Below are 19,746 nucleotides of genomic sequence, written 5' to 3'. Positions count from 1 at the left end.
TACTTCAATTCAATTTATTTAAGGAAAAAGTTATATATATTATTTATTTATCATACATTAGAATTAGAGATAAGCCGTACATGGAAGCCGTAAATGGAAGCAATGAAAAGATGAACAAAGGAATGCAAAAAATCTTTTTATTTGGGATTATGTCCTTATTGATAAGTGAATGAGAATGCGTCATGTCATGTCTGTGGCCATAGTCTTTTTGGTTTTTAACGCCAATCTTTCCAAAACAAAATTAAACATTGACATAAGAAATTATAAATGCAAATAGTATTCCATAAGGTTTGGAATGAGAAAAGATTGTGACAGGTTGGATATTAAGGAATAGTTTGTTGCTTGAATTATGATAGCAAAAATCTGTAGTAGATTACACTGACATGTTTAGAACAAACCATTTTGCTTTGGAAAGATTTCCAAAATTATTCAAGGTCATATTTTCAAATTATATTTATTTTCTCTCAATTTTTTTTATACAATGATTTTCATATTTTTAAAGTTAATTCTTAACCAATTTTTGAAAACAATAACAGGTTTTTTAAAACATTGATAAGAAGTAAATAACAAAGAAAAGAAACCTAGAGAAGGAATGAATACTTGTACACTTAACTTATTTTAAAAAACAAAAAACTAAGACCCCATTTGGTTGGAAATTATTTATTTTTTTATTTTTGAAAATTCTTGTGCTTCCAAATTTCTTCTTTTGTTATCTATTTTTTGACCGATGGTTTAAAAAAATCAAGTCAAATTTTGAAAACTAAGAAAGCAACTTTTAAAAACTTATTTTTTTTAAAAAAATTTGACTAAGAATTCAACAATTATACTTCAGAAATATGCAAATCATTGTAAGAAATGAAAAAAAAATAATTAACTTTCAGGAAACCAAAAACAAAAAAACGAAATAGATACCAAACAAGACTTTTTTACTTACCATGTTTGTATTACAAAATTTCTAATTGAAAATGTCTCAACACCCTTCTATTTTCATGTGCAATTATATATAATAAATATTTCGATTAGAGCGTCCGAAGATCGAATCCTCGTTCTTTATAAGAATTCTTCTTCGATAAAACTTCACAAGTTCAACTAAATTACATTTGCCAGTCGTGTTGGCTTATATCTTGAAGCCAAGATATTTTTATCCTATCCTGTGTTTGGGAATAAGAAATGAGTATTGATATTGGGGCAAAAAGAAAAAGCTCTTCATAAAAATTATTTTCGATTATTCCAGTAATCGAACTCTGAAAGCCTGACTGACATGAACAGCAAAAAAGTATTTTAAATTTTATTAAGAGATCCAAACAGCATGATATATGAGAACATTACTGCCGTTTTTGAGGCTAAGCATACAAATCGTCAACATTACACTCTCCAAGAAATACCTTAATGCTACGTGGTGAGCCACAACTGCCTTCAGCAATCAGTGCTCTATCATTGGCAGCCATGTGAGCAATAATCTTGTAAATCATTTCAATCTGTAGTGACATAACATATATGAGCTTAAGTCAGCAAAGAGTATATGTGGTTCAAAGAGTTCATTAAATGAATACAGAACTACTTACATCCTCAGGAGCATGACAACGTTCAGCTACTTCATCAAGTGTCAATGGTTCCACAGGTTCTTTACAGCTGAGAGAAACAGACAGACAGAATCCCAATTATCACAGAGGCTTAAAAATAACATTTTTCCTGCAGGGGTAGCCGTTGCAGAAACAAAGAGAGACTAGGCTGATCAGGAAATTGCCTAGCGAACACTATAGAGAGCGGCGTTTCCAAAAATTTGTGTGGTCTTTCTAAAACTTGATGCTACTAGAAATGGATAGTCCAATGATCTGTTAGACCTCCAATCTTCAAAGAATGTTTTAGATCCGCTTTATTCAGCACTTTCTCTTGGTGTAAAGACATACAGGTCATAGTTTCTCTTTTCTCATTTCAAATTGGAAACATCTTGTGTACTCCATTTGGTAGGGCCCCTTTTGTTCTCCATTGATATTTCATACAATCAATGATAGTCTCTTATCCAAAAAAGATCGGTTAGACCTCCAATACTGAAGGTTTATCCTAAGAAGGGCAAAAAGGGAATTGTGGCTGTTTCTAACGTTTAGAAGTGCCAACTTTTAGAGTTTTAGCTAGTATCCTTATTGGTGTTTTTTAGTTGGGGCTCGGGAGTTATAACTCCTTTAGCCAGTTATGTTTGCTTTGGTTCATTTCCCGTGTTTTTGCTCAGAGAAGGGATATCTTGAATTTTGTGTAGCGGAGAGATAGTTGACCCTCTCCAACGGTTAACTACTGGTTAAATTTTCTTGTGTTATTAGTGGAATTGATAGGGATTCCTAGTCAGTATCTTATATAAGAAAATGGTGCATTACATGACAAAATTTGGGTCTATCAAAGAGATCATACCTGGCCTCATTAAGCACTGCCAAGACACGCTTTTGGAGAGCAAGCACTTCCCCTGCAGCTTTCTTCCCAGCTTCCACACCTGAGATTGCATTTGACCGATGCAGAAGCAGAATTGAGGCGAGGATCATAAACCAATTAATTTTGCAAAGTTAATTATAAGGAGCCAAAATGAGGGCACATAAAGACATAAATACTGGATATAAGGAAAAAGATTGAAATTTATACTAAAGAAATATTGTATCTACCAGGTTGATGGTATGCATTAATGTTGATAATGCTGGCATATAATCCAACTGCTCTTTCATAAAGTGCTACCATTGCGCCTACGGATCTAGGAGTCACTTCTTGAACAGTGACTGAGATGGACTCCCTATCATTAGCATAGAGTGCAGATCTTGTTCCCTGAACAAGCCTCAAACAATTAACAAGGGCAAAGAATCAAAGTCTTTTGAGAGGACAAAACAATTGAACTAAGCATTTGTTAGAAGCAAGAAATAGTAAGATTAGCACGTGTCCTCGTAAACCTAACCTGTAGCATACCAAAAAGGTAGTCACCACATGTAACACCTGGCTCAAGCTCCCAGTCATGACCAGGGGGCCTATCACGCAGCACTTCGATAAATGTCACAAAGAAATTATGTACGCCTTCTCTCAATTGTTGAATATAGCTGCATAAAGTTAATTGCATTAGGCGACTACACCTTGGCATGGTCTTCATTACAAGGTATATAAATTCCAAAAACTAGTATGAAATCTCACGCATGTTGATCTGTACTCCCTTTGTTTCCATATACTGTAAGTCCCTGATTAACCTATGGAAAGAAGTGAATTTAGTAAACCATATTATTATTCAGTGCAACTTTTATATTAATAATCATTCCAAGGATGGTTTACAGCAACAATGGAATAGTATGCTTGTAAATCTTTTATAGTCATGTCAATGGAAGCAAATCTAATGATTGCAAAGGTTGAATATGAAACACATATCAAGTTGTGTCCAAAATGCATACAAACCCTTCTCAATATCAATTTGTTCATCATGGGAATGATTACAAAAAAAATCAAATTTCCAACATTCATATCAACTGTCCTTTGGGGTTTCAGGCAGGTAATACGCAATGGTTTTTATACTTTTTATTTTGTCAAGAAACGGCAATAGTTTTCATATCTCTCTGACTTTTTCCCATTTGATAAACCAAAATACCAAAAGATTAATATTCCTAAATGTTGCAGATACCCGATTTCCATCAAGGTCAAACTCTTTTCCAAGGGATTCCATGACCAGTTGCTGCAAATAACGGCTAAACAATAACAGGCTATCCTTGTACGGAAGGACAACCATATCCTGAAGAAAGCAAACAGGAAAAAATTAATATGGTCAAATAGTAGCAACAAGTTTCAAGACTATAGAATAAAGAGGCAAGATTGCCAATTACCTTAGATCCTACCCCATCAGAAGCCCAATACCAGCACAAAGCAAGCAATGCTGCGGGATTATTTCTAATCTGAACAACAGATGATGCAACATAAGTGTTTTATTATTTGATAGCAAAGGAGCAGCCGGTATCCTGTGTAAATCATAAAGTGAAAACAAAAACTGGAGTAGGAAAACAATCAAGAAACGTAAAAGTGCTCTTTTTGGGATAATCCAGCCACTCCAGTAGAAATTTACCATTAAAGTAGCAAATAAGATTTCTAGCAAACCCAGTTCAAAGAAGAAACTAAAAGTAAAATGGATCAAAGAATAAGACTTCTGCATGTGAGATAAGTTATTTCTTCTTTCTTTCCATCAAGAGAATTAAAAATCAAGGAAATTTTCTCACCTCAGTTGATCTAGTTGCCTCGTCCATCAAAGAAGCACCAGCAAGCATTTCTCGAATGTCAATTCCCTGTTGTAAGCTTCACTTGTAAGGGCAAGCCAAAAGATGGTGAAGTCATGGGTTTAAATACTTAAAAGTCACCAACCTGAAGTGCAGCTGGAAGCAAACCAACAGCAGACATTTCCGATGTTCTACCACCCACCCAATCAAACATTGGGAACCTGGCTAACCATCCCTCAATCCTTGCAGTGTTATCCAGCAATGAATTTTCTTGTGTTACCGCAACACCCTAGGTAAAAGACCAAGTGTTGGGTCATAATTGAAAGCTTATGGTAGAGAAAGTAAAACCATCTGTATATATAAGACTAAAAGAACTTAAATGGAAATTTTTTTAATTTAAAATTAAAAAAAACAATGATAAAAAAAGGGGACTAACTTGAACACACTTTCCTTTAAAAATTATATTTTTGGTCATATCTAGAATTGTAAAATTAAGCGAATGAAACATCAATAAAGAAGATAATGAAAATGCAGAGCCAAGGAATGGATCATTGGGGCTAATTTTACTTCCAGATATTTGACCAAATTTTCAGTCTAGACTACAGTCAACGCCTTGGAGCTCAAACATGAAATGTTTGAAATGAAGGAACGAATGATTTTAGACAAGCTCTACGAGAATGCACTGAAATTTTGTATATTAATTTCCTGAAGCACTAGATGATTACAAAAAGAAGATGGGAAGCTTAGTTCTTGTTTCAAAAGAAGCATACGATGATTACGCCTGACTCTTGAGTATGGAAATGCAAGAAAAACTTGTTTAAAAAATTTGGTGATCTAGAGATGCGGTGTATCTATTTAAACATCAGAGAATGCAAGTCAATTTACATCCAAACAGTGATTAAGAAGTATGTTACCATGATCTATAATTACAATTAGAAACTAACACATGAGAGAATCTCCAGAACACTTGGAAAAGAAAGAGAAAACTAATACTAGCAGAAAGAAAAACCTGAGATCAAAACCTGTTTTGCAAAATCCAAGCCAGCCTCGCGGAAAGCCTTCTGTACTTCCAGTAAACCATTTCTAGTTTCAGGAGTGCCTCCACTCTGAGAACAAGGCAAATACATTAAATTGGCAACATTTCCAATAATGTGCAAACCTGTGTCTGCGAAAATATGTGACAGCATACTACTTGATCATGGGGGAGGGACTATTGGTAACCTTTCCACCCACTTATGGGGTAAGCCTAATTGGATCTGTAAGGAATGGCTCCAAAGGGATGGGCCCAAACAAAATAGGCTCGGGGAGTACACTCTAAGACTTCGTCCTGAGTGATTTATAGGAATAAATAGGTCTCTTTCATATCAGCTTCACATAAATTGGAACCAGCACAAGAGGTCCTAGGTCCAAGTCCCTCAGATGCACTTTGGAAGGGTACTCTTCTAAAGAGACAAGAAGGATGTACCCAATTAGGTTCACGTTCGTATAAAATGATGGGCCCAGATCGAGTGAGTTTAAAAAGTGTGCCCGCCCTTAGGCTGGTTTATTCCTGCCCGCCATTAGGCTGGTTCATGGGAATAACTAATATATTAGAATAGATTGCCCCTTTCCTATCAGTCGTCGCTTTCGGAAGAATTGGTTCATTTATTTTGCAATAGTAAAACAAGGCTTCAATAATTTAAACATAGTCCAAGCATTTTGCTATATGGAGCCTGCCTTCCAATTTAACTCTACTAAGAGCTATTCAAGCTGATATCAATCTCTTCCCCACGCATTACTTATAGCATGAAAGAAAGGTAAAAGAGAAAATATTGCTGACCTTTGAAATCACTATTACGAGAGTTGTTTCCAATTCGTGTCCTAGTTGTGCAATCTGATGATCAATTCCTGCTGGGTCTGTATTGTCAATAAATCTTATCTGCCATAAAGATGAAGAAACAAATAAGAAATTGAATATCCAATAGAATATTAATATTACATGACAAAATTATAGCGGGTATCTCCTGTGATTTATATTAGATGCAAAATTCAATATAATTGCAATAGTCATTACAATTACAATGGTATTGAGAAAGATCCTCAGCAGCATACTTTCTTGTAGGTTCCTTTAAGCTACCATGAGTGACAGCATACTAGATATCAGTTGGTCCTCCTAGCATTTAATTTACACTAGAAAGGTTCCTCACCTATAACATGTCTTGTCCCAATTAAATATCTCTAATCAAATTATTTAAAAAGGAAAAAAAAAGGCGCATTTCTTCCCCTGATTAGCAACCTACATATGGTTGCTCCCTGCCGAAATAATAACCTTGTATTTTCAAAGATAGTGAAGTTAAAGATGAAGCAAAATCATTACCAATGATCAACTCAAATACCTTAAGTGGAGGATTATCCGGAGCCAATGCCTCAGCCACAAACTGCGGACCAAGAGCCGATCCTCCAATCCCAACAGAAAGTATCTGGGTAAAACGGCTGTTGGGAGAAGATGGGGGCTTAATCTGCATTGTACATTGTGAAGGGAATTAACATATCCGGCAAGGGGAACACAGTAAAGACGAACAATACTTTAAACGTTCTTCAGAACTAGGAATGAAATTATATAGTCCAGAATCAAAAAAGTTAACAGATAAGGAAAACTATATGGCTAGATATCTCATATCAAACAACACTAGTATATCCTGATTCCCTGAACCCTTTTTACCCTTCGGCTGAATCATACTGGTAATCCACACTTCTTCTATCCAACTCGTAATTACAAATATTAATTTAAGAACACTAGAGCAGTTGATTTAACATTTAAAATTTGTCTAAAATCTGTTCGTACTCGAACAACTTTTTAGCGATTTTCCCCCTTTACATTACTCCAAATCTTTTAATCTCCCAATACCAACGCATTAATATCATGCATTGTAGGTTTAATTGAAGAATCATACCGCTGATTATATCGGAGGCCAAGGGAAATAAAAAAAAAAAAACATCACAGAAAAAGCCAAGGGAGACGAATGCCATGAAAGCTCACCTTACCGCTGATGATATCGTCTGCAAATTTGCACACAGCATCTAAAGTATTATTAATCTGCGACTTCAAAAACGAATTAGGCGCGAGCTCAGAGTTCCTCAACCAATAATGCCCAACCATGCGTCCTTCATCTGGATTAGCAATCGCACCCTTCTCAAGCGACTCCATAGCCTTAAACGCCTCTTGAAACCGAGGCTCCATTTCCGCTAAGAACTCATCCGAGAAACCAATCCGACTTACATCCAAAAACAATCCAAGCTCCTTATGCTGGTAAAGCCAGTCAACGTACCTACTCCAGAGAGCGTGAGGATCTTTCTCCAACCCTTTCTTCCCTTTCTTAACACCTCCATCAGCAGCTGACAATTCAACTGAGATCTCTTTAGCCACTGAGTGAGCAGTACCAACACCCAATCTACTGTCATTGAGCTTCCCGCGAATCGGAAACGAGAGTGAATCTTTGCGCAATGACCCAGTAGCTCCAAGAAAAAGGATCTTGGATTGAGGCTTCAAAGATGGAGAAGAAGAGCAAATGCCGGAAATGGAAGCCATGGAAAGAGATGAACCGGTGATTTTCAAGATGGGTGATTACAAATATCTTTAAAGAGATCTTTTGATCATTCCATTTGGCTCTGTACCAATACCAATGTTTTTGGGCGAGCCGAGATGAATGAAACGGAAGAAATTTAGAAGAAAGAGTGTAATGGAAAGAGGTTTTGAGTTGGTTGGGTTCGCATGGTGTGCTTGTGCGGGCGGCGGTGTAAAAGCCTCACACGTTAACTCGTTCGCATTTGGCAACTTGACTAACTTACTATAATGCCCCTGCTTTGTTCATAATACTACGAAATTGCCATCCGATTCGGATATTCCTTTAAAATTGCCAACTGTCATGTGCGGACCGTTCTGTTTAGGACACCTGACCGCTGTTTTCTCTATTGCGAAATTTTACATGACTACATCTTTTATATTTATCTTTTTTTTTTTTCAATTTAAACCGTCTAAATGAGTTTTTTATTTTTAGTTTTTAAAATTAATGTATAAACATGGAAAAATTAAAAGGATATTGTCTTTTTAGAAACTATTTAGGAAAATATTGTTGTTTTCAAACTATTTGTAAAAATATTGTTGTTTTTTTTTTTTAAAAAAAAATTAGTCGACAGTTCAAAATTCCACCAAGGTAGGTCGAATTTTGAACCCTCGACCTTGCCCTTTCGCTTTTCCAAGGTTTCCATTATTATTTTGAGAGAGAGCGAGATTTTGAGAGGTTTCCATTATTATTTTGAGAGAGTGTGAGATTTTGAGAGGTTTCCATCCTTATTTTGAGAGAGAGCGAGATTTTGATAGAGAGCGAGTGTACACTCCAATTTTTGGGTCATCCGTACAAATGTCCATTTTTTTTCTTTTTTAATTATTACACATTGACCTTCTTCTGTTTTTCTTCCTTTTTTTTATTTCCCATTTTATAAAAACAATTTCTAAAAATATTTTATTATTTTATTTAAACTCTAAAAAGAATAAATTAAAAAAATAATCTCATAAAAATAAAAGAGAGAGAGCGAGATTTTGAGTGAGAGCAAGAGCGAGATAGTAAGATTTTGATAGAGAGCGAGAGCGAGATAGTAAGATTTTGATAGAGAGCGAGCGTATACTTCAATTTTTGGGTCATCCGTACAAATTTCCCTTTTTCTTTTCTTTTTTAATTATTACACATCGTCCTTCTTCTTTCTTTCTTCCTTTCTTTTTCTTTTTTTTTTTTTTTAATTTTCCATTTTATAAAAACAATTTCTAAAAATATTTTATTATTTTATTTAAACTCTAAAAAGAATAAATTTAAAAAAATAATCTCATACAAATAAAAGAGAGAGAGCGAGATTTTGAGTGAGAGCAAGAGCGAGATAGCAAGATTTTGATAGAGAGCGAGAGTATACTTCAATTTTTGGGTCATCCGTACAAATTTCCCTTTTTCTTTTCTTTTTTAATTATTACACATTGTCCTTCTTCTTTCTTTATTCCTTTCTTTTTCTTTTTCTTTTTCTTTTCTTTTTTTTTAATTTTCCATTTTATAAAAATAATTTCTACAAATATTTTATTATTTTATTTAAACTCTAAAAAGAATAAATTAAAAAAATAATATCTCATAAAAATAAAAGAATGTAAATTAAATATCTCATTTATATAAAAATAATTACAAAAATCAATGTGTCTCACAAGGCAGACATCGTCGATTTCGAGCTGGTTGTCGTCGTCGACTTCGAACTTGAGGTTGTTCGGGTTCTTTTTGATGTTGTCCTGGTACCTCTGCAGGCGCTTCATAATATAAATATTCATTATGCTCTCCATGACTCCGACCATGTCCATGCACATATGAAGACGAAGGACCAGCCTCTAAGTCATAATGTCCTGAACCAAATGCTAGCATCATCATCATCGGACTAACATAATCAGTTTGACTCTGCGTCTGCATCATAAGGGGCAACTCTTCCATATTATGTGCAACATCATTAAATTCATCCTCTTCCTGAACAGGTCCTCTACGTCTAGGAGCTGGTGGAAGAACAATAGGTATATCGTACATATAATGAATTTCCTCCATATAGCTTGGGTTGTCACTACATATAGCAAGACCTAGTTCGGATCATTCGCAACCTCACGGAGTCTACTGTTGTTCGATCTCTGTGAATTATAAAACAATTAGATAATATTTAAAATAAATTTAAATTAAAAATAATTAGATAATATTCATTCATTTACTAGATGACCCAGATATTATTATTCCAATGAATATATTATGGAGTGACATCTGTGTCAAACTGTTCAAGAGAAACCTCCACTGTAATAAACCTTGCACGATAGTGCCATCGCACTACCAAATATGTAACTTTTTCGGACCAATCTCCAGTCCTTAGGTCAATATCATGTAGTGCTGGTTCAGTATTACAAGGCGATGGGACATTCTACTGAAAACCGAATTGTCTCATCACCCTGTCAGGAAGATGTCATTCACCAATGTGAAAACATATGAGAGGACTCATTGTCCGCCGTATGTTTTGACCATTCGTACAAAAATTAGGCAAAGTATGCATAATAATTTTGTACGGCTCCCAAATAACCTGAAACACAAAATATTATATTAGAGAATATTAAAGACAAATATAATAAAAATGTGAATAAAATAATCAATTAGGTTTAGTGTAATGTACCTGTTCAGGTTGAAGCAGATCAAACATGTATCTATATTGGCTGACTACATGTGTGGTTGTCCTAGTCACACAAAATTTGTCTCTCCACCTAAATTTTTAAATTGATAATTTAGAATTTAAATTAACTAGATTAGTGATATAAAAATTAAATTGAATTAAAACAACATACCAAGAACCGTAGGCTCATCCAACTAACTGAGCGTCATTAACATGTTGTAGTCGTGGAGCCATTGTTGGAAATCGCTCCCAAGCCCATAGTTACAAAAGTATGAGAGGCTCAACTATCTCTCAAACCTTAGGTCTTGTTGCTTTGCATAGTTGTCTATACTACCATGCCAAGCATGCTCCACCCCACGAATACCGTCCTGCATCATGGAGGTTAGCTAACAGTGGCAGGAACATCAAGTGAACAAAATGACTTGATTTATCTGAAAACAGACTTCCACCCATCATTTGTAGTATATATGCTCGCGCATATCTTATGATAGTTTCCTCGTCAGCATCATTTGTGAGCTCACGAAATTGTGTTCCTAACCATATTAAACTTAACCTCGATCTTTTAATCTTGTCGGTAGATGGGGTCACACCGAGGTATAGTTGACAAACTTCTAACCAGTCATCGTATATCACTCCGGTGACCGGCTCACCATCAATAGGTAACCCCAACAACACTTCTATGTTTTGTAGAGTGATAGTGCACTTTCCAACAAACATATGAAATGTATGCATCTCGGGCCTCCATCTCTTAAACAAAGCTGTGATCGGATGCCAGTCCAACTGAATAAATCCTAATCTGGCAACCCATAGAATCCAGATGTGCTCAGTAGCAGTAGTATTCGAGGGTGGAGCGGGATAGTACGCTGGAGAACTGCCTCTTGACACCTGCAAGATATTTTTCTAGTAGTACGATCTCGCCATACTAATGATCTATAAATGGACTGGTCGTACAAAACATCAAGATCAACAGGTCCTGAGTTTAAAGCCATGATCTGAAAAAAAAAAATATTTATTTCTCAATTAAAAAATATTTGTTTCTCAATTAGAAGAATAATGTACAACTTAATTACAAGAATAATGTACAACTTAATTAGAAGAATAATGTACAAGTTAATTAAAATAATTATGTACAACTTTTTTGTATTAATCATATTACCATTTGTAAACAACAAAAATCCCAAGCATTTGCATTTTCTAAAAAAAAAATAAAAAGAAGACGACAAACATAAATTTTTTGTATTATACTTTTTATAAGAAATATATTAAAAAGTATTAAATTTTTTAGTTTATAAAAGTAAACTTTTTAAACATAACAATAAATTAAACTTTTTATAACTATTTTTAAATATAACAATAAATTAAACTTTTTATAACTATTTTTAAAAATAACAACAAACTAAAATTTTCAAATTAAAATAACAACAAATTAAACTCAATCTCGCTCTCTCTTACAATCTCGCTCTCTCTCACAATCTCGCTCTTTCAATCTCGCTCTCTCTTACAATCTTGCTCAGAATCTCGCTCTCCCTTACAATTCAAAATTCTGTTATTGTTGTTATTTTTTCATTAATGATTATTAATGCTTTTTTTCTCATTGGTCATGTATATAATATATATATATATATATATATAAATTTCTATGGAAAGTAAATAAAGTGAAGACAATTATGAGCGAGATCCTCTAGCATTTCTTTAACAAACTGTCTTCCTAGCGATGCTCACGAGTTTCAACCCACATTTCTAGCGAGATTCCCTTCTAGAGTGAGATCCCCATCACAAAATTAACGAGATTTCCTTTTAGAGCGAAATACTTATCACAAAATTAGCTTCACCCACTTATCTTCCTTGTCGAGGGTTGAAGTTTTGACATAATAAGTCAAAACTTCAACTATCGACAACCCTAATATATATATTATTTCCAAGTTTTTCTTTGTTTGTCGAGTTCTCAACTTTTGACCTCTACATTAATCGAATCCTCAACCCTCAACTTCTAGTCTTGAACTCCCAAAACAACAATATTTCTCTAATAAGTTTCAAAACAACAATATTTCTCTAATAAGTTTTGAAAACAACAATATTAATATTAAAGGTCCGTTTGTTAAGCCCATAGAGAAAAACTGTAGGTTATTAAAACCACATTTTTTACGCACCCAAAATTAACTCTAAAAACCAGTGATATTTTCATTTTCTTCTCTTCCCTCATCTTTGTCATTTGGATCCTCCCCCGATCTGATTTTTTTTTTATCGTCCTTTGGAACGTCACTTTACAAAAATTTGATATGATGATTTGGTTCATTGTTTTTGTTGGATTTCTTCCAATGACCGATCTTATCTTATGTTATGTTCTATATGAGACCCTGATCGTGTTATATTATAAGTATCGAAAAGAACATATATTTTGTGAATTTTTTTTGGAAATGGCCACATGTTCGGTCGTTTCATATTATTTTTGTGATCTTATGAAAAATGTTATTGTACTACATCACAATCTCACCATCATAATCAAATGAAAGATAATTATCCTATGTACAATTTCAATTCCAAATATACTATCCATATTATATAAAAATAAACTGTATGATATGTGAAATAATAATGTTAAGTTAGCAAGATTCAATATATATACATACAATATACCAATTAGTAATTGGGATAATTACCTTCAATATATATACATACAATATACAATATACCAATTAATTGAGCAGCAATATGAAATGTATTTTGTTGGTATGTTTTACAAATTGAAGAGAATTACAATTATTATAGCTTTTGAAAAGAATATATGAAAAATATTCTATTATGTTCTACAAGTTGAGAAAAAAAATTGAGATAATTGTCCAGTTTATGTCATAAATGATTTGAGAAAATATATGTATATTTGAAAATTAATCAACAATACCAAAGCATAAAACTAAAAAATAAAAGAATGAAATAAAAAAACAAACAGAAAAAATAAAACTAATCTCATTCACAAAAAACTACGTCAGATCCCTCAACTCAACTCAACTCTGCACAACAAACACAAACAATAATTACCAATTCAACTCAACTCTGCAAACAAACACAAACAATTTAACTTCTCAGATAATAATTACCAACTCAACTCAACTCAACTCTCTACTTTTATCACACACCAAACACACCCTAATTTTCTTGTTTTCTCATCATATTGGTATTTTAAAAAATAAAGTCAAAATTTGAAATTTATGAATTTTGACCAAACTATTTGGTCATGTTTAGTAATCATTCATTTTTTTTGTTTTTTATTTTCAAAAATTAAGTCTACTTCCTCCTATTTTTTACAATAATATGTACCTTTATTAAATATAATGGTCAAATTCTTAGCCAAATTCTAAAAACAAAAACAAATTTCTAAAAGCTACTTTTTTTTCTAGTTCTCAAAATTTAGCTTAGTTTTTTTAAAGTTATTGGTAAAAAATAGATAACAAATGAATAAATTTGAAGGTGGAAGTAGTGCATTATTCTCTCATATAATAAAGTATGATTTTGAATCTCATTCAAAATTAACTTTATGTCATGATGTATATATATACATTGTATTAATTGTATCTCATACAATTAACTCCCTTATAGAATTTGAACAATTCAAATTAATCCAAAATTAAATGATTCTTGTTTTACCTTTAGTGAGCTAGTAAGGGGACTTAATGAACATACAGATTAGAAGCTCCAATTATACGAGATTAATTAATTAAACATTTTAATTAAATTAATGAGTATTCATTAATTGCTGGTCACTCCACTAAAGACCCATAGCTGCACTTTTCGCACTGTAGATATATTTCTGTATCCACAGATATAACCAATCAATAGTAAGACGACCCTTCACGAATTGCTCGTAATTATAGTTGGGTCAAATTACTGTTTATCCATATATTTACATCTAACTCCTTAAGTCTCACTAAGCTTCTAATGAACAATATGTTTATGGTCCTACCATAAACAAAACCCTCTTGGGCCAGTGAGAGGGATGAACTCCATTGTTCAAGACTCGAAGATAACACTTAAAGGAGCAATTCATCTACGTACATTAAATAGTGGAATGAGTGAATTCCATCTCATGTAGCTATATCCCCAACTCTCTACTTGGATAAATCCCCAAAGTGGTAGACTTATTTAATCGGCGAGTTGGACCATTCTCACACATACAAATCAAAGAACTACCCTCATAGACAGGAGCTCATAACTTATTCAGAATTGAAGTCGAGTTACCTATGGTCATCCTATGAAATATTAATCTCTTTAGACAACGGTGTTATGAAGAGAGAATAATTATTTTGTTGTTCGATCTTATACAAACTATTTGTATGGAGTACCCCCATTCACATGTCTCCACATGAACGATTGGGATCAAAACGTTTGTAATACTTTACAACTCTTATAACAATACAGAGTGGATCGTATCCGTAGTGCCACAAGGATAAGACACCCAACCTCATCCATACTACAGACCATTTAGGTTATTACTTGAACATTATCTACCTGTATGTCTACCACATACTGTTCAAGTTTCATAAAATAATCTTAGATATTATTTTAATAGATAATTGCATATTTCAAATAATCAATCATTATTTTAAATAACATATTAACTACGAGGCTTTAGGACTTACATCCCAACAGGAAGCAAATTCGACATGACCTAGGGTGCAAATCATTTTTATTGATTGCTCCCCAAGGCTAACACTGTTGGGATTTATGTCCTAAAACTTCGTAGTTAATTAGTTATTCGATATAATAATTAATTATTTTATATATGTAATAGTTAGTTATTCATTACATGAAAAAACCAAGGTTATTTCACGAGACTTGAACAGTATGTAGTGGACATACAATTGAATCATGTTTCAAGTAATAACCTAAAGGATCTATAGTATATAGATTAAGGTTGGATGTCTTAATCGTAGTAATAATATGGATATGACCCGCTTTGTAATTGTTACAAATATTGTAAGTGTTACAAACGATTTGCTCTTAGTTGTTCGTGTAAAGACATGCAGGTGGGGATTGAAGGAGTGGGTGAATACTCGCAGTTGAAAAGATTGTGTCCCAATTTTAATTTTACAGAACAATAATTAGAGGATGAAAACACAGGGTAAACAAAACCTATTAAGCATACTATATACTGTGCAATTAGGGAGGAAGAGATTAAGAAATAACATACCCGTTGAAGACCAATTCTTCACGTTCCTCTCTAATTTGAGTCATCTTCTCCCGATCTCACGAACTTGGTGCCCACGAACTCAACGAGCAGGAACATACACCACCAACGGGTCTCCCTCGTTATTCTCAGATACGAGAATCGTGCAGAGGTATGGGCTTGCACTCAATCTTGACGTAGGGAGGAGTATGGGAGATTTTTTCTTCTCCGTAAACTCATCTGCATTACCCAAAGAGCAAAAGAAGACAGAGAGAGAACGAGAGAGAGCAAGATTTTGTTATCCCTTTTTTCGGTTTTTGTTACGTGAGAGCCATTGAGAAAATAATGGGCAATGGAGTTATAACTCCCACCCCTTTAATTTTAGTTATATTAAATTCAAATTAAAAAATTTGAATTTAATATGTATATTAACTACTTAATATATATATATATATATATATATAAATATATATATATATAATATATATATAATATATATATATATAAACATATGTTATATCACATATAACATAAACCATAGTTTATTATTCTCTCAAATAACCTAAGGTATTAATGATTAATTTTAACCTATAGTTTTTATATGAACACATTCATATAAATAATAATTGAATAATATTCAAATTACAATACCTCTCAATAAAATATATATATTTAATATGAATCATATTTATATTAATTTTACATATAAATTTTATATGAATCATATTCATATAATTAATATCTAAACCATATTCAAATATTTATTTCTCTCATAAAACTATGTAAATTTAATATGTATCAAATTCACATTAAATTTTAACATATAGATTTTATATGAATCATACTCATAATTAATATTTGAACCATATTCAAATATTTATTTCTCTCATAAAATTATATAATGTATCAACTTATATTATATTATATAATGTATTAATATATATTATTTAATTGTATCTCATACAATTAATTTTCTTTAATTAATTTGACCAATCTAAATTAATTCAAAATTAATTTGATTCCCATCAGCCCTCATTGAGCTAATGGGGGACGTCATGGACTTATAGATTGAATCTCCAATGATACAAGATTAATTGATTAAACTCTTTTAATCAAATTAATCAACATTCATCAACTGCTAGTCATTTCACAAAAGGATGACAATAAACTCTTCGCACTATAGATATATTTATGTGCCAATTGGATATAACCAATTAATGGTGCGTTGACCCTTCACAAATTGCTCGTAAGTACAGCTGAGTCAAATTACCGTTTTATCCATGTAGTTACATCTAACTCCTTAAGTACTACTAATTCCTCTAATGAACAATTAGTCATAGTCCAACTATGACCGAACCCCTTTTGGACTAGGAGAGGGTGGGGCGCCTCATTGTTCAAGCCCTAGAATCAGCCCTTAAAAGAGCAATTTATGTTCTTACCTTAACTATAGGGAAGTAGTGAATTCCTTCTTGTGTAGCTTTGTTCCTAGCTCCCTAACTAGACAAATTCCCAAAATGGTAGGCTTATTGAGTCGGAGAATCTGCCGACTCTCACCCATACAAATCAAAGGATCACTCTCATAGGCAAGAGTTCACAACTCACTCAGGATTAAGGTCAAGTCACTTATGGTCATCATGGTGAAATGTGAGTCTCTTTTAGCAATGACGTTATAAAAAGAGACTTAACATTTCGTGGTTTGGTCTTTATACAAAATCTTTTGTATAAGATACCCTGCTCACATGTCTTCACAAGAATGATCAGGATCAAATCATTTGTAGTACTTTACAAATTGTAATAACTACGAAGTGGGTCGTATCAGCAGTGTTACCAGGATAATGCATCCAATCTTATCCATATACTACAAACCATTTAGGTTATCACTTAAACATGATCCACCTGTATATCTTCACATACATGTTTAAGTTACATTAAATCTTGGATCTTAGGTTAATGGATTATTGCAAAAATAATATAAAATTAATTAACTATTGATGCAACTAACATAAAACTATGAGGCTTTAGGGACACCCCAATAATCACCCACTTGCACTAAAGCCGATGAAATATGATCCGGTGAGACATGTATCCTAGTGCATACACTATATCCTACATGCTCTTCCACTTGCCCTAGTATACTAGAGACATGTCTCGTAGTCCTAGACAGTCTAGAAGATCCTCTCACACTTTAGCCTAGAGAATTCTTTTATATATTACAAACAATTATGTCAATAAGAATCATCTGTTCACCAATGAGATTACCTATATTCTATGTTATTCCTTCCACTAGGTGCTGACATATGGTCTCCAACCTAATCCTTGAATCACGTTATCACACAGAGTGAATAGATTAAGTTATATCTAAAACAGTTTTCAAATATTTCAAGACACACTGAACATAGGCAAATTATTGTTTCACAAGTAAAATACTGCCTCTCAGTCCAATAGACACCATCTAGGATAAAACACGGATTTCTCTAAATCCAATACGAAATAGTGTAACTCATAAAAAATCAAATATTAAACTATATACACTAAAGTTTCATTATTCGTAAGTTTTAATTTTCAACACTCAATGGTCGTACCATCGACTTCCTCGATTAAAACAACCAAATGTATATTAAATGTTAATGAAGTCTCATGTAAAATTGATATCCCCTCAACATTTGAAGTGTCTTAGGAAATATTTTCCTTAGACATATCAACGTCATTGTAGATTGGTACATTACCATTCTATCTTTAGCAATCGCATTGAACATTAAACAACTACTTTGTAAATGTAAGATGCATGAGACAAATTAAACAACGTGTCCTAAACATCTATATGTGGACTTTTAATATACAAAATCACTTCAAATCAACTATTTGAAATTGGTTGAACAGTCAAAATGTGTATATTGATTTTTACTTCATTCATAATGAGCAAATATCAATGTAGAATAGATAAAATATCCACGTTTCATTTTCTTGTCTATACAAAAATACTGTCACCGCTTAAAGTCATTGATCATGATACTATATCAAAAAATTTCTTGAAACTGTATAGATTCTTTGAACTCCTTTTCATAAAAGAAGGTATTCATTTTTACATATCTCATACACAACAATGAATCCACGAAGACTCTGCTGTAAAACTAGGCAGAAAATTGACTTATAGTCCATTTTCACCCAATAGCTCTAGTGTGGGTTTTCACCTGACGCCAAGAGTCTTACTTTGAAGACTTCTATCTCCATATACCACTTTCAAGCTTCATTTTTGTAGACCCATGCATATCCTTTGAGGTTGCCCCATTAATGAAAGTTTAGAAAAGGTTGATTGAGATTGAGTACAATACTTCATCTCATATTCATGACTTTAACAACATTTCTCTTCTTGTCAATTTCCTTCGATACTTGTTATTTAGTATGCCAGCTTTGACTTCCAATAAGTCATAGCGTAGGTTGAGCCACCACACGGCTCTCCCACTACTGAAAGATTCATAAGTTTTCATTTTGTCATCTTATATGACAATAAAGGCTTCAAGTAAGTCTTTGCAATGGTCGAGTTATCTATAACTTTCCCACTACGATGAAAAATTATATATTTAATTATTAGAAATTGATGTTCAAATGAAACAAATGGTTAACAATACTTGTTAACTATTATGTGGTGTTACTTGAAATAAATTCATCAACACAGACTACACCCTTTAAACTTTTCAAATGAATCAATATTTGTCACACAAACTCATCATTTTACTTTGAAATGTCCAAAGAATACTTCGGCATCTTTTGAACATTTCTTTCCATAAGGATTTATTTTGACACAAGTGTTTCAACTTACCCAAAATTGAAATTTCATAAATAAGTTTTATAACACTTCCATGATACAATAATGTTTCACATACATGTTGGCAGAAATTGAAGGAACTGTGAGGTCCACTATGGAAGCGGAGATCATTCCCAAATTTTCAAATTTCACAGAATTTAAAATTGTAGATAAATGATTATGCAAAATAAAAGAAATTACAGCATGCTTAACAGGAGGAATTAGAGAATAAAATTCACTTACCCTTGAAGAACCAAGATCTTCACGAATTTTCTCCTCGATCCGATCACGAACACTTCGATTTCCAAAAACCCACAGCAACCCAAAAGGCCACCACC

General features: G+C 33.1%; 1 protein-coding gene across 1 annotated transcript; it reads right to left on the bottom strand.

The window, feature by feature from the left end:
* Positions 1-1,183: 1,183 nt before the first annotated feature.
* On the bottom strand, positions 1,184-8,002 carry PGI1 (phosphoglucose isomerase 1). Its single transcript, XM_039029719.2, has 14 exons — positions 7,246-8,002; positions 6,602-6,724; positions 6,046-6,144; positions 5,249-5,332; positions 4,372-4,515; positions 4,230-4,295; positions 3,843-3,911; positions 3,644-3,751; positions 3,166-3,218; positions 2,936-3,074; positions 2,652-2,808; positions 2,407-2,485; positions 1,566-1,632; positions 1,184-1,478 (listed from the first exon to the last, which is right to left on the bottom strand). Exons 1-14 carry the CDS (start codon positions 7,792-7,794, stop codon positions 1,344-1,346), a joined length of 1,872 nt encoding a protein of 623 aa, XP_038885647.1. The 5' UTR covers positions 7,795-8,002; the 3' UTR covers positions 1,184-1,343.
* Between the last annotated feature and the right edge of the window lie 11,744 nt (positions 8,003-19,746).

The sequence above is a fragment of the Benincasa hispida genome, chromosome 4 (genome assembly GCF_027475165.1).
Source record: "Benincasa hispida cultivar pf3 chromosome 4, pf3_genome.v1.1, whole genome shotgun sequence".
Taxonomy (NCBI): domain Eukaryota; kingdom Viridiplantae; phylum Streptophyta; class Magnoliopsida; order Cucurbitales; family Cucurbitaceae; genus Benincasa; species Benincasa hispida.
The sequence above is the reverse complement of the archived record's forward strand: the minus strand, read 5'-3'. Positions and strand labels throughout refer to the sequence as shown.